This window comes from Epinephelus moara, chromosome 23 (genome assembly GCF_006386435.1).
Source record: "Epinephelus moara isolate mb chromosome 23, YSFRI_EMoa_1.0, whole genome shotgun sequence".
Taxonomy (NCBI): Eukaryota; Metazoa; Chordata; class Actinopteri; order Perciformes; family Serranidae; genus Epinephelus; species Epinephelus moara.
Genome location: NC_065528.1, coordinates 27,985,788 through 27,998,938, shown reverse-complemented (window position 1 = coordinate 27,998,938; position 13,151 = coordinate 27,985,788). Strand labels below are relative to the sequence as shown.

The following is a 13,151-nucleotide window of genomic DNA, read 5'->3' as shown; positions in this document are numbered from 1 at the left end:
TAAAATGTTTATAGCTGCTGACGTCTGCATTATAGTTTGTTATAGAGCATTTATTATAATATTTAAATGGTGCTTTTAAAATGGGGTTTAAATAAATTGTCACCAAAAACATTTTTTTTAATTTTTTTTTTTTTTTATTCCTTATTTCATTTTATTTTATAATTGTTGTTTGTTGTATTTAAAGATCGTTGATGTTGCCAATGTCGTATTCTGGATCTGGGATATTGGTTTCATGGGCAGAGAATAAAATCCCTAATATATATAATTATGGCTTCTTTATAAATAAGAATATGTCACTGTTATGTAACCTACACTGATCTATTTTGGTTGAATACATCTGAGCAGAGCAGACTATTTTCCCTCCTGATAGCGCTTTATTATTGTCCCATGGAGAGATGTAACATCATGACGCAAAACAGGCCTGAAAAAGCCAAACGCACGTGCACCACTTGCGCAACTCATCTCCATAAACCCTCAGATGACAGGCTATATAAACCTGGCCCCTCACACACCGTCCCCATGTGTGTCACTCACTCCTCCAGCAGCCGGAGACATGAAGACGGAGAGCGGGGTGCAGACGGCGCCGTTCAGCGGGAGGAAGCAGAGTCTGATCGAGGATGCTCGCAGGGAGCGCAGCAGCTCCGCGGGCTCTCCGGGGCCCCCGGGGCCCTCCAGGTACGGAGACAGCTTCGTGTTCGAGGAGAAGGACGGCAGGGTGACTCTGAACGTCCTGTTCACACTCAGCAATGAGAAAAACGCAGGTTTCTTCAAAACGGGAAAAATATTCGAGGTAAGAATTAAATTCAGATCATTTATTAAATTGTAATAACACCATTGTTGTAGGCTACATGATATTACAGTATTAGTTATATTGATGATGTCATGTTTAATTAGCATTTTCTGTTGGTGACGCAGGGCTGCAATCACTGATTAATCTGTTGATTCATTTGCTGATTAATCATCAATCTTTGGTCTATAAAAGAAAAATAGAAACAAAAAAATAAAGTCTAATGTAAGACAACAAAATGGCACATTTTAGAGGCTGGAATAATCAAATAATTGGCTTTATTTATCTTATTTTATTTTATCTTATTATTTATTTCATTTAATTTTTGGCTGAATTGATTTCAATTTCTATAGATGATCAAAATAGGCAACTGACTAATCGATGTGGTCCCAATTTTAGGGAGCGAAAAACAAATATTTTAAATGGTAATTACATGATGTATGCAGGTTTGTGATCTGAAATATATCCAGTGACTATAGCTATCATAACAGTTTTAATTAGTTTGTTTAATTATATATTAATTCAACATACAATGGACATGACTGTACATATTTATTATGTTTACTCTAATTCTATTATTGTTATATTCTACTGATGTATATATTGTAGTTACATAAACACGGTAACATAATGCACATTTCATTTCTATTTTATTTTATTGATTGCTTTATATTTAAACATTTTAATGTCATTCTCTTATCCTTACTTCTCTATAAATAAAGATTATTATTATATTATTATAAAAATGTAGTGGGATAAATGTACAAAATAGAATAAGTAGAAAGAAACAAACATAAATGGATACAAGTACCTACAAAGTTGTACTTAAGTACAACACTAGAATGAACGTACTTAGTTATTTTAACTAGTACAAATAGGCCTGTTGTACTTGATTCATATTTGTAACAGTAACATAAAACAAATCAGCTCTAATCCATAATTTTGACCATATCAGTAAGACTTTTGTTCACATTTACAAATAACTGGAAAAATAGACCGTGATGCACTGTTTGGTTTTCAAAGACTACTGATGTAAAGATTTCACTGCATCAAGATACTAAAATAAAATTGATTTTTATTCATTATTAAGACCTTTTCATGAATTTGAGAAAAAAAATCTACAAAAAAAAAAACAGGCCCTAAAATGCATTAAATGTTTTTTGTTTGTGTTCCGTTTGTCTTCGTCCTAAAAGATCTGCTGCTTAATTAATGTTTGGCTCCAAATTCGTGTTTTGAATTTGGGATTTGACTAGAAGAACGGGCAAAACAAGTGCTTGAAATACATCACCTGAGGCTTTAACTTCCAAAAATCTACACTAATGAACATCTGTGTGATGAGTGACAAGATTACTGGGTCAGCTGTTATTAAATCAAAGCACAGTGGACATTGTAGCTCCTTGGAGGCTCCTGGACCTCAGTATTTATTCAGCATGATTTGGCCGTTTTGGGATGCAGCTGAGGAGAGTGTCCTCAGTGTCAAAGCTTTGATTAGGAAGAATAATTCTGGTCTCTGTGGATAATTTTTGACCAACCTTTGCTTTTCTCTCTCCATCCCTCACAGACGTTTGAAGCCAAACTTCTCCACATCGAAAGCCGCCCAGGGAGGAAGTCAAAGAACAGCACGACAGACCTGGAGTTCTTCATGAAGTGTGAAGTTCACAGCTCTGACCTGGACGTGTTCATCAACTCACTGAAGAGAGTGGTTGACGACGTTCGCTCCATACCAGAGGAAAAAGGTACCTGATCTTATTAGTTATGCCTTTTTCTTAGTCCATGTGAGGACATCATATGCAGTTTAACATGCCTTATTAAATCAGTTAATTCTCATTTTAGGGTTTTAATCACATGATAAAAAGGGCAACAACAAAAGCACTAATTAATTATTTTCCTCCCGTCAGTTCCCTGGTTCCCCCGACAGATAAAAGACCTCGACAGATGCAACATGTTAATAACCAAATTTGATCCGGACATGGACCAGGACCATCCAGTGAGTGCTCGCACATCTGCTGCACACTTTAAAATCACACTAATCACACAGAATAAAGCTTATTTATACTGATGTTACATGTTTGTCTGCAGGGATACAGTGATCCAGAATACAGAAAAAGAAGAGCCTTCATCTCTGAGCTCGCCTTCAGATACAAACAGTGAGTCAGATATTCACTCATCATCATTAAGCACCAAGTGTCACTCAAATATTATCTCATATATGAATATTCTGTGTCACAGGGGGGACCCGCTGCCCACTGTGGAGTACGCAGCAGAGGAAGTGTCCACATGGTGAGAATGAGCTGCACAGTCCTACATGTTATAAATGCAGATACACAGTGGAGGATGATTAAAGTGCAATGATGTGTTGTGTTATTAACAGGAGGGAGGTTTATAGGCAGCTGCGGAGTATTTACCCTCGTCTGGCCTGCAGGCAGTTCCTGGACGGGCTGCAGCAGCTGGAGAGGGAGTGTGGCTACGGAGAGGACCGCATCCCTCAGCTCAGAGAGGTCTCCACCTTCCTGAAAGGTGAGACAGAAATTTAGAATTGTGAGAGCTTTTTGGTCTTCAAAGATAAAACAGATTGAAAAAGTGAAGAACATGAATGTTGCTGGTCTTTTATGTGTTTTAAAAGAGACAGTTTAAGCAGAATTATGGGAGGTTTTGGTCTTTGAAACTGAGCAGTGAAAAGGTAAAATAAAGGGCCTTTTCCGACACTCTAAAACAGAGGTGGTCAGATTCAATAATGTGAAAATACCTGGGGGCCAGCTGCCTCCTCCATCGCATGGGTCATTGGAAAAAATCCCGTACAATGAGACAAAGTCAACCCTTTCATCCTCCAATGAAAAAGAATTAACTTTTCCACCGCTAATGAAAGCGTCAGCCTTCACTGTTGAATTTACACCACGTTGCTGTAGGGCTGTGTGTTGGCAAGAATCTGGCGATACGACATGTATCACGATACAGGGGTTACGATACAATATATTGCAATATATCAGCCCGTTCTCATTTTGAAGTCGTCAAATACCACTGTTTTGTCAGTGATTTCGGTGACAGACAATGACGCCAAAGGCCACCTTTTGCGGCGGTATGATACGCCGCTGGACAGCATCAGTTAGAAACGTGGCTGGATGGCACCTGTTGCAGCAGTGTGATACACTACTGGATGGCGTCAGTTTGAACGCTGATGGTGACAACATAATATAAGGACCTGGAAAGTCCATTTTCTGGGTCAAACAAATCCCAGACTTTCGCCCGCAATTCTGGTGTCCGCTACCCATATGAATGCAGAGCCAAAGCCTGATGTTTTTTTTCTAATCCTAACCGTTTGCATTTGTTGACATGCTGGTGTTGGTTGCAGCGTCCCAGAACATCAACAGCACAGGCAGGAGGATACCTAGCACGTGATATGTAGATATGAAAGTCCACCGCCAAAGCATATATTGTGGTTTATTTAAATCTAATTGTAGGAAATCTGTCATAAAGAACATGCCATCATATGCATACAATCTGAGTAAATGTTAATGCAGTCAGAGCAGTAGGATCTGTATTTATCACAGCCCCTGTAACAAGTAGAATTAAGAGTGGTATATACACCGATCAGCCCCAACACTAAGACCCCTGCAAAACCTTTGATCCTGCTTTTCACATGGACGCCATTTAACACGCACGACCCACCAAAGTACTGTTGCAGACAAAGTTCCCCTCCTCATGGCACCCTGATAGCAGTTGGGCCAGATCCATGGTGAGACCTCTAACCTGTCAAAGTATAGACACAGGACCTCTGGAGGTGTCATATGGTGTCTGGTACCATAATGGCGGATCCTTTCAGTCCTGTGGGTTGCGAGGTGGGGTACTGGCATGTTGCACAGGTGCTTGATGAAGGTTGTCCTTCATGTCATGTATAGCAATGAGATCTGTACGAACTGAGACAGATATGAAATAGACAAAACATTAAAACGAAGAAAGGGACGGAGGGAAATTTTGAAAGAGAAATGTAGACCACCAATGCCCAAAAAAATCAACATAACACTGAGGTTATATTCAATATACCGCTCTTATAATTTCATGCATCTACCAGCTTTACCACCGTTGAGCTCCACCACAGTGTGTTTGACAGCGTCTCTCTCCTTCTTTTAGAGAAAACTGGTTTCCAGTTGCGACCAGTCGCCGGCCTGCTGTCAGCCAGAGACTTCCTCAACAGTTTGGCTTTCAGGGTGTTTCAGTGCACACAGTACATCCGTCACTCCTCCGCGCCCATGCACTCCCCTGAGCCGTGAGTCAGCGCTTTCTGGGACCTACTTTATCTGTTGATGTATTCAGCTGCTTCTTCTATCACTGACTCTGTTCCATCTGCTCTGACAGGGACTGCTGCCATGAACTCCTCGGACATATTCCCATGCTGGCAGATAAAGAGTTCGCCCAGTTTTCACAGGTAACTGCTGCGCTGTCTCTTCTTTGATATGACATAATCAGAGTGTAATCTAGTAGGGCTGCAATATATATATATATATATATATATATAAAATGTATATCAACTTTATAAAATTAAGTTCACAATTTGCATACGTTTTTTTTAAGTAGTTCCAACTCTGGAATTATTGAGTCAGTCCTATGAGCCTTTTATAATCTGCCAATCTCAGTTAGTTTAGTGCAACCAACATGATTAGCTTTGACCTCGAAACGCCAAATTTAGTTGAACCAGTTTCATGTTTATCCAAAAGTTGTGGTGATATTTAGTGGTCAAATTACTCTAATTACGTAAGATATTCCAACTTATTTATTTGAGTTCCACATGCTAAAACATGTCAATGTGACAAACGTAATTTTTTTATGCAGAAAAACTTCTTTGTTTTAAGCGTTACCCACTAACCCCATGGATCATTTGTTGGAGTGTGGTTAGGCTTTGGAAAATAAAACTAATTGTCATGTTTAGAAAATTCTTTTGCCACGTAATGTAATGTAATGTAACGTGACCTAAATAAATGTGACGACGTCAGAGCCCAAACACTGTATGTAAATTCATTGGTATGGCCTTCTGGGTGGATGCAGGGGACACGTCTCCTTGTATATTTAGAACATGTGTATTTGTCCCTCCTCCAGTAAAACATGAAAGTGGCAGAGGACCTTTACCTTTAAATTAAAGGTATCTCCACCTTTAATTGATGCAGAAAAGGCACAAAATTGAGCATACAAGGTCACAAGAATGCAGGAAATTAATTGTCTGACGCTCAAACTTTGCTGAGGGTGGACCCCTAACCTTCCCGTTTCATATGCGTCCCCTCCAATATTGAAACTAAACCTACACCCTCACAAAAATTGCATAATGTTATGTTAAAACAATGCAGACTTTTGGTTTCTCACAGAACACAAACTGCTGTCTTATGGATGAAAGTCCTGTTTTTGTTTGACCAATCCACCTCCCCTCCCTCCCACCCTGCGCTCTTTAACTACACTTAACTGTCAGCATCATGTATTCCCGTAGATGGGTTTACATAACAGTTGACAGTGTGGTGCTTCTCATAAGGATGCCAAAAGGGGACTTTAGCGTTGATACAACATACTAAGGGGCGTGACAAAGTGTTAGTCTTTGACACCCAGAGAGATATAACAGACTAAATTATAATATCTGTTTATTTATCACAAGTAATATAGTTACTGTGATATTCAACATTATGGCATATCGCATGTTTTCCTCATACTGGGCAGCCCTATCATGTAGTTGTTTCGCCTTGAATACTAATCAGTTTGAACTATTTCAGGAGATTGGACTGGCCTCACTCGGAGCTTCAGATGAAGACATCGAGAAACTGTCAACGGTAAGTTTCAATCAAGATTTTAAACCTCAAATGACACTTTAAAGGGACCTGAAGTAGATGCAATGAGAATCAGATATGGTGTATATATCAAGGCTCCTTCCTTGTATGTGGAAAAACTACTTAGCAACAAACCTGCCTCTGATTCATTGTCATATCAAATGTTGAAAGAGCAGCCACAGGTGTGGATTTCAGGGGGAGCACAGGGGACACGTCCCCATTTTTATTTAGAACATGTGCATTTGTCCCCTCTAATAAAACATGAAAGTAGCGGAGGACTTTTATTGTGACATAATTAAAGCCATGATGCAGAAAAGGCACAAATAGTCAAACTGGAAAGACTCAGGTGCATGATGAAGGGCTTCCTGAGGACATTTTGTATGATGTGGGATCCCTTTTTCGAGTGAGAGCTGGACTTGATCATGTATTTTACAGACATTAAATTGTGATATGACAGGCAGACAACCATTATATTATGTTTTAGTATTTAGTGGGGGGTTTTTAATCATCATACACGCATTTACACATATTTCAATTTCATTACTGTTGTTTTGTTCTTCGTCTTGTTCTGGGTAATGATTTGGTTTGTAGTATTTGCCTTCTCTCTGTCTTGTATTGTTCTTATTTTACCCACTACTTACTTCGTTGCTGTGTCACCTTTGGATTGACCAAATATTACTGTGCTTTCTATCTGCTTTATTTGAGAAACTCCAATAAACAGATTGTGGGGAAATAATAGAGCAGAAAAATTCACCAGAGTGCAGGAAATTAAGTTTTTGATGCTCAGAATGTTCTGGTGGAAGGCCCCCAAACTCCCTCGTTGCATGTTCTCCCCAATATCTGAGGGAAAACCCAGACTGGCTTCACCTTGTGCTTTTAATGGATCTCCACTGCCATCTAGTGGCTTCAATGAATAACTGCACATTATATTGCACTTCCTCCTACATCAAAATCTTCATCTGCCTTTCATTGCCTCTTCTACAGTTATACTGGTTCACTGTGGAGTTCGGCCTCTGCAAGCAGAACGGCACAGTAAAAGCTTACGGCGCCGGCCTCCTGTCATCTTACGGAGAGCTTGTTGTGAGTGTGCTCTCTGATGTTAACACACAAATATTTGTTTGCAAGTTAATCTTTATTCAGAGTATTGACAGTCTTTGACCTTTGACCTGTCCCTTCTAGTATGCTCTGTCCAATGAGCCAGAATACAGGCCGTTTAACCCCGAGGAGACGGCGGTGCAGCCGTACCAGGACCAGACCTACCAGCCTGTTTACTTTGTGTCTGAGAGCTTTGAGGATGCAAAGACGAAGCTGAGGTAATCACTGATTACTTTATGATGACGACATCACTGTTGTTGGGTGCAAACACACAAACTGTGTTTATTGAGCTGGATTTTACTGTCTACCCTTCAAATAAAAGAAAATGTATTTTAATTTGATGTGGCTTGTTCAAAGCACGGCACATAAAGTTTTGGAATAGTTTTTGGGAGATATCAGCCGCAGAGATGGACTATAGTGGAACTAGATGGCACTCAGCTTCTGGTGCTTCATAGTACTGGTGGTCAAAACCTCCACAAACCTTTAATAGGTTTAGAAACACCCCAGAAAGAGACTTATGTTCTTTTCCTAATCAGCATCTACTAATAATCTGCCATATGCATTCATTCATATCCACAGGAGATACTCTGCAACCATCAAGCGCCCCTTCACAGTCCGCTACGACCCCTTTACCTGCAGCGTGGAGGTTCTGGATCAGCCCGGCAAGATCCAAAACGCCCTGAGCCAGATGAGAGAAGACCTGAAGACCCTTCACAGCGCTTTGGAGAAGTTCAGCTCGTCTTAAGACCAGGAGCAGACGCTCTACAGAGAGGAGGAAGTCATACAGAAAGAGAAGAGGACAATTGGCCTGTATAAACACTGTATATGAGATCTACTGTTTGAACAACACCTACAGAACATCATAATGTAGTCGAGTTTGTGACGTTCCACATGGCCACTTGTGTGTGTATAATGTATCATGTAAAAAGAAATAAATGTTTATTTTCCTGGAGAAGTCTCAAAACTTTAATGTTTTATTTTCCTGAGAGACAAAAAAAGAAGTAGTTGGATCCTTTCCTGAAGTAAAAGTTAAGGAAATCAGAGATGTGGAATCAAGTCACATGACTTGGACTCGAGTCAAACTTAAGTCACAAATGTGATGACTTTAGACTTGCAACTTTACTTGGACTTGAGCCTTTTGACTTGGAAATGCCAGAGGTGGGACCAAGTCATTGTACTGCATGTCACAAGTGAGTCTCAAGTCTTTGCACTCAAGTCTTAAGTCAAGACTGACAGGTCCCAAGTACTAAATTTTGAGCTAAATTGGCTTAGAGACGGGTATGGGGCATTTTCAAGTCAAAAGGCTCAAGTCCAAGTGCTAGTGATGGGATTTCTCGTTCACTTGTGAGAGCCGGTTCTTTGGCTCTCATTCACTTTGAAGAGCCAGTTCAAAGATGCGGTTCGTTCGTTCGTTTGTTGTTGTTTTTTTTTGCTCTGTGTGTGTGTGTGTGTGTGTGTGTGTGTGTGTCTGTGGGGGGGGGGGGGGTGTTAGTGGGTTCAACGACGAATCGCATTGCTGATTTATTGCGTCACGTGATCTGGATATTGTAGTGATGTGACTTTCCCGAACGAGCTGAGTCTTTGAACTGGCTCTTTGAAGTGAACGAGTGAGCGGCTGCACTGTCTTTCTCCCTCACAAACTAGTCTCTCTCAACTTGTTCCGGATCAAATAATCTGAAATTAATGGATACAGAGTAAATTAAAGCAAAAAACAAAGAAATTAGGAACTGGCTCGTTCATTCTAAAGAGCTGGTTCACTCGTTTACTTCAAAGAGCCGGTTCAAAGAGTCGGCTCGTTCACGAACGTCACATCACTACCAAGTGCAGCGTTGAGTCATGGACATTTAAGTCGAGCTACAAGTCATTTCGGATTTTGTCAAGTTGAGTTGAACATCATCAAATTTGTGACTCCAGTCCTCTGATTCTCACAGTGTGATATAAGTACTCAGAGATGTGGGGACCAAGTCATTGTTATGCCAAGTCTCATTCAAATTTGCGGCAGCCACCGTAGGTCACCGCCTCTCTGCAACAAGAGCATCAGAAAAACACAATTTAGCAAACGTTAGTAGCAGCTCAGCTCCAGCCCCTGGTATGCCAAAACACAGAGAAACACTGATTTGTAATGTAAAACTGCTTTATTCAGTATTTTTTACTGGTTTAAATCCCAAGGTCTGTTAGTTTTGTACAGGAAGAGACCTCTGCAGATAATTCAGCTCCAGGCAGAAACCTTCTGAACTTCTGGATCTTAAGTTACCAGAGAAATTAGCTTAGCAAACGTTAGTGGCAGCTCTGCTCCAGACCCTGCTTTGCCAATCAGCATCAGAGAAACACAGATTTGTAACGTGAAACAGCTTTATTCAGCATTTTTACTGGTTTAAATCACCTGGTCTGTTTGTTTTTGAGAGGAGGAGACTTTTGCAGATAATTCAGCTCCAGGTAAAAACCTCCTGAATGTCTGGAATCCAAGTTATTAGAGAGAAAAGGTGAGCACACATTAGCAGGTGCTGGGCTAGCATCCCTTGAGTGACGAGCCAAACAGCATTGGAGAAACAGATTTTCAACGTGAAACTGCTTCACACAGCGTTTTTAGCGGTTTAAATCCGTTAGTTTTGGAGAGGAGGAGAACTCTGCAGACAACTCAGTGTCCAGTAAAGACCTCTTGGACATTTGGATCTTAAGTTATTAGAGGAAAACGGTGAACGTAAGCAGACCATCTCCGAGATACCAAACAGTGTCGGAAAAACACTGATTTGCAGCGGGAAACTGCTTCGCTCTGTTTTTACTTGTTTAAATCACCTGATCAGCTTGTTTTGGAGAGAAGGAGAGCTCCGCGGACAATTCTGCTCCTGGTAAAAACCTCCTGAACACTGAATGAATTCTAACCGGGAGAAGTTTCAGCTGCAATCTGCAATCCTCACTGCTTAATATTACACACTGCTCCTCAGATGCATGTAGTGGTTTGTCTCTGTCTCTGAGATGTCATGAAGTAGAAGCATAAAGCTGCATAAAATGGAAATAGTAAAGTACACGTGCTGTGAATTTGTATTTAAGAACTACTGGAGTAAATGTACTGATCTACATGCCACCAGTGAAGACAGAGAAGGTGCTGAGGAGAGAAGTGTTGTTGTTCAGTGTTTGCCAGCAGGAGGAATCGGAGACAGAGTGAACCACTACAATACAGAGCATGTAGGGCCATTTTCTAGCTTTTAATTCCAAACCAAGTATTTCCATTTGGAAAATTCTTGGAACCCATTTATCTTCATGTGTTATTAAGCAAAGGGAAGGAGCTAATTATGAATGATTTAAGTATCATGTTCCCTCTGCTGGTCAAGGCCAGAGCCAGCACTGAGGCCCAGCACATCAGTAGGGCCAGGTCACCGGGACCTCACAGTCAACCACAGCACGGTCCGCAGGGCTGCACTGCTGACAGATGCTCTTCTCTCTTTATTTCTCTTTCTCGGTGCAACTGCAGAATTTGGCCTTCGGGGTTTTTTGACAGACTTCCAGCGTTTTGATCTCCACACAGGCGACAATGCATATCAGAGCTGCGCACGTCAAAGCTTTCCCCTCGAATAAAAAAAAGAGTAGACAAATCATATCCATCTGCAGGACTCGTAAAGCATCACCACCATCAACACGGTGGCTGGCAAACCATCCCTTCGGCCACCTTGTGTTGGGAAGCGTTCCCTTCCCATAATTCCACTGTACAGTAAATCAAGCCCTGCTCCGGCCTCCCTACGAAACCCTGTGTTTGTGGAGTAGAAAAAATTGTGTGTGAAGAGAAAGAGAGGAGGGGGGGGCAGGGAGGATAAAGCAAGTGGAGGGAAACAGTGATCTACTGCTTGACAAGTGTGCAGGGACACACACACACACTCACACACTCTCCAAGCAAACACTTTATAATTTCTTGTATCTCATTCTACATCCAGCACTCTCAAATCCACAAATCCCCACGATACCAACGCCAGGACCCGAATCTGCTGAGCGCTAAACAAAAAGCAGGTTGCCGGGGCAACGGGGTGACCTGTAAGGGATCCAGCTAGATTCTTAGAGTACACAGAGTACTCGCCGCAAATCCCAAATGCTGTATCATCCTGACTCCAACCATAAGTGTTTCCTTTATTGATGTCAGGGCCATCCCATCCCTGCGCTGGCTGGGTTGCCTCCTCCGGGCTGGAAGCAGGGTCATGAGGTTCACTGTGTCCTCAGGCCTGAGAACTCAAAGAGAAAGATACTCCATGAGATGTGAGCGAATCCAGTGATTTAAAGCCTGATAAAGAACTAATAGCTTTGTTAATAGTCAACAAATCATTTACCGGTGCTTCATAGATCAGTGATCAGCCATTGACGGGAAACATGGTTTAACGATTTGGGAAATAAGAAGTGTTTGGACTCAGGAACAGAAAGTTAGCCCGGCCTGGTCCAAACTGAAAAACCTGCCTTCCAATACCTCTAAAGCTGACAAACTGATAAACAAGTCATACCTCTTTTGTTTGATTGTACAGTAAGTCATTTTCTGATGGTTGGAGCCTCTCAATCAAAACAATAACAAAAGACATTGCAATCAGTTTCTCCTGGTTAGGATTCCTTCAGTGTTCATCGTCCGAAGCTTTTACCAGGAGCCAAATTATCCATAGAGGTCACTTCCTCTCCAAAACAATGGACCACTTTATTAAAACCAGTAAAAACACCAAACAAAGCAGTTTCATGTTGAAAATCACTGTTTCTCCGATGCTGTTCGGCTCGTCGCTCAAGGGATGCTACCCCAGCACCTGTTCATACGTGCTCACATTTTTCCTCTGATTACTTAAGATCCAGACGTTCAGAAGGTTTTTACCCGAAGCCGAATTATCCATAGAGGGCTCATCCCCTCCAAAACAAACAGATCTGGTGATTTAAACCAGTAAAAATGCTGAATAAAGCAGTTTTATGTGACAAATCAGTGTTTCTCCAATGCTGTTTGGCAAAGCAGGGGCTGGAGCTGAGCTGCAACTAACATTTGCTTAGCTTGTTTGTCTGATCGTTTAAGATCCAGATGTCCATCGACTAAAATCCTTTATCCAGTTAAAACATATAGATGAAAATGAAACGACCAAGATAAAAAAGAATGTGTGTGAAAATGAGGCTTAAATATGGATAAAAAGTAAATTAATGACAGCTTTTGGCAGACAACCACAACCCAGAAATAATGTGCTCAAAATTCATCCTTTCACAGAAACTTCCTGCAGTTATTGCGTTCAGATTCAGATTAGCCAATAATAGAAAAGGTCCCTGAAGGAAAAAGGTTAGGAACCACTGATCTACATAACAAGGTCGTCCTATTGTATGTGTCTGAATGCTGGCACCATGAAAAAGATTGAGGCGTTCCAACAATGGATACCTGAGAGGTTTATGTGGCGTCTCCTGGCCTAACAAGATCACAACCTTGGAATTATACAAAAAAGCACGACATTGTCACAAATAAA

General features: G+C 41.1%; 1 protein-coding gene across 1 annotated transcript; it reads left to right on the top strand.

The window, feature by feature from the left end:
* Positions 1 to 394: 394 nt before the first annotated feature.
* th2 (tyrosine hydroxylase 2) lies at positions 395 to 8,619 on the top strand. The gene is made up of 12 exons (XM_050036838.1): positions 395 to 790; positions 2,349 to 2,523; positions 2,686 to 2,774; positions 2,867 to 2,934; positions 3,017 to 3,067; positions 3,159 to 3,304; positions 4,916 to 5,051; positions 5,141 to 5,210; positions 6,538 to 6,594; positions 7,576 to 7,671; positions 7,771 to 7,904; positions 8,266 to 8,619. Exons 1-12 carry the CDS (start codon positions 479 to 481, stop codon positions 8,429 to 8,431), a joined length of 1,500 nt encoding a protein of 499 aa, XP_049892795.1. The 5' UTR covers positions 395 to 478; the 3' UTR covers positions 8,432 to 8,619.
* Positions 8,620 to 13,151: the final 4,532 nt, after the last annotated feature.

Coding starts and splice junctions, on each gene's coding strand:
- th2 (XM_050036838.1), top strand. CDS start 479: ATGACAGGCTATATAAACCTGGCCCCTCACACACCGTCCCCATGTGTG. Junction 2,935..3,016: donor CTCGCCTTCAGATACAAACA/GTGAGTCAGATA, acceptor TCTGTGTCACAG/GGGGGACCCGCTGCCCACTG. Junction 7,905..8,265: donor GATGCAAAGACGAAGCTGAG/GTAATCACTGAT, acceptor TCATATCCACAG/GAGATACTCTGCAACCATCA.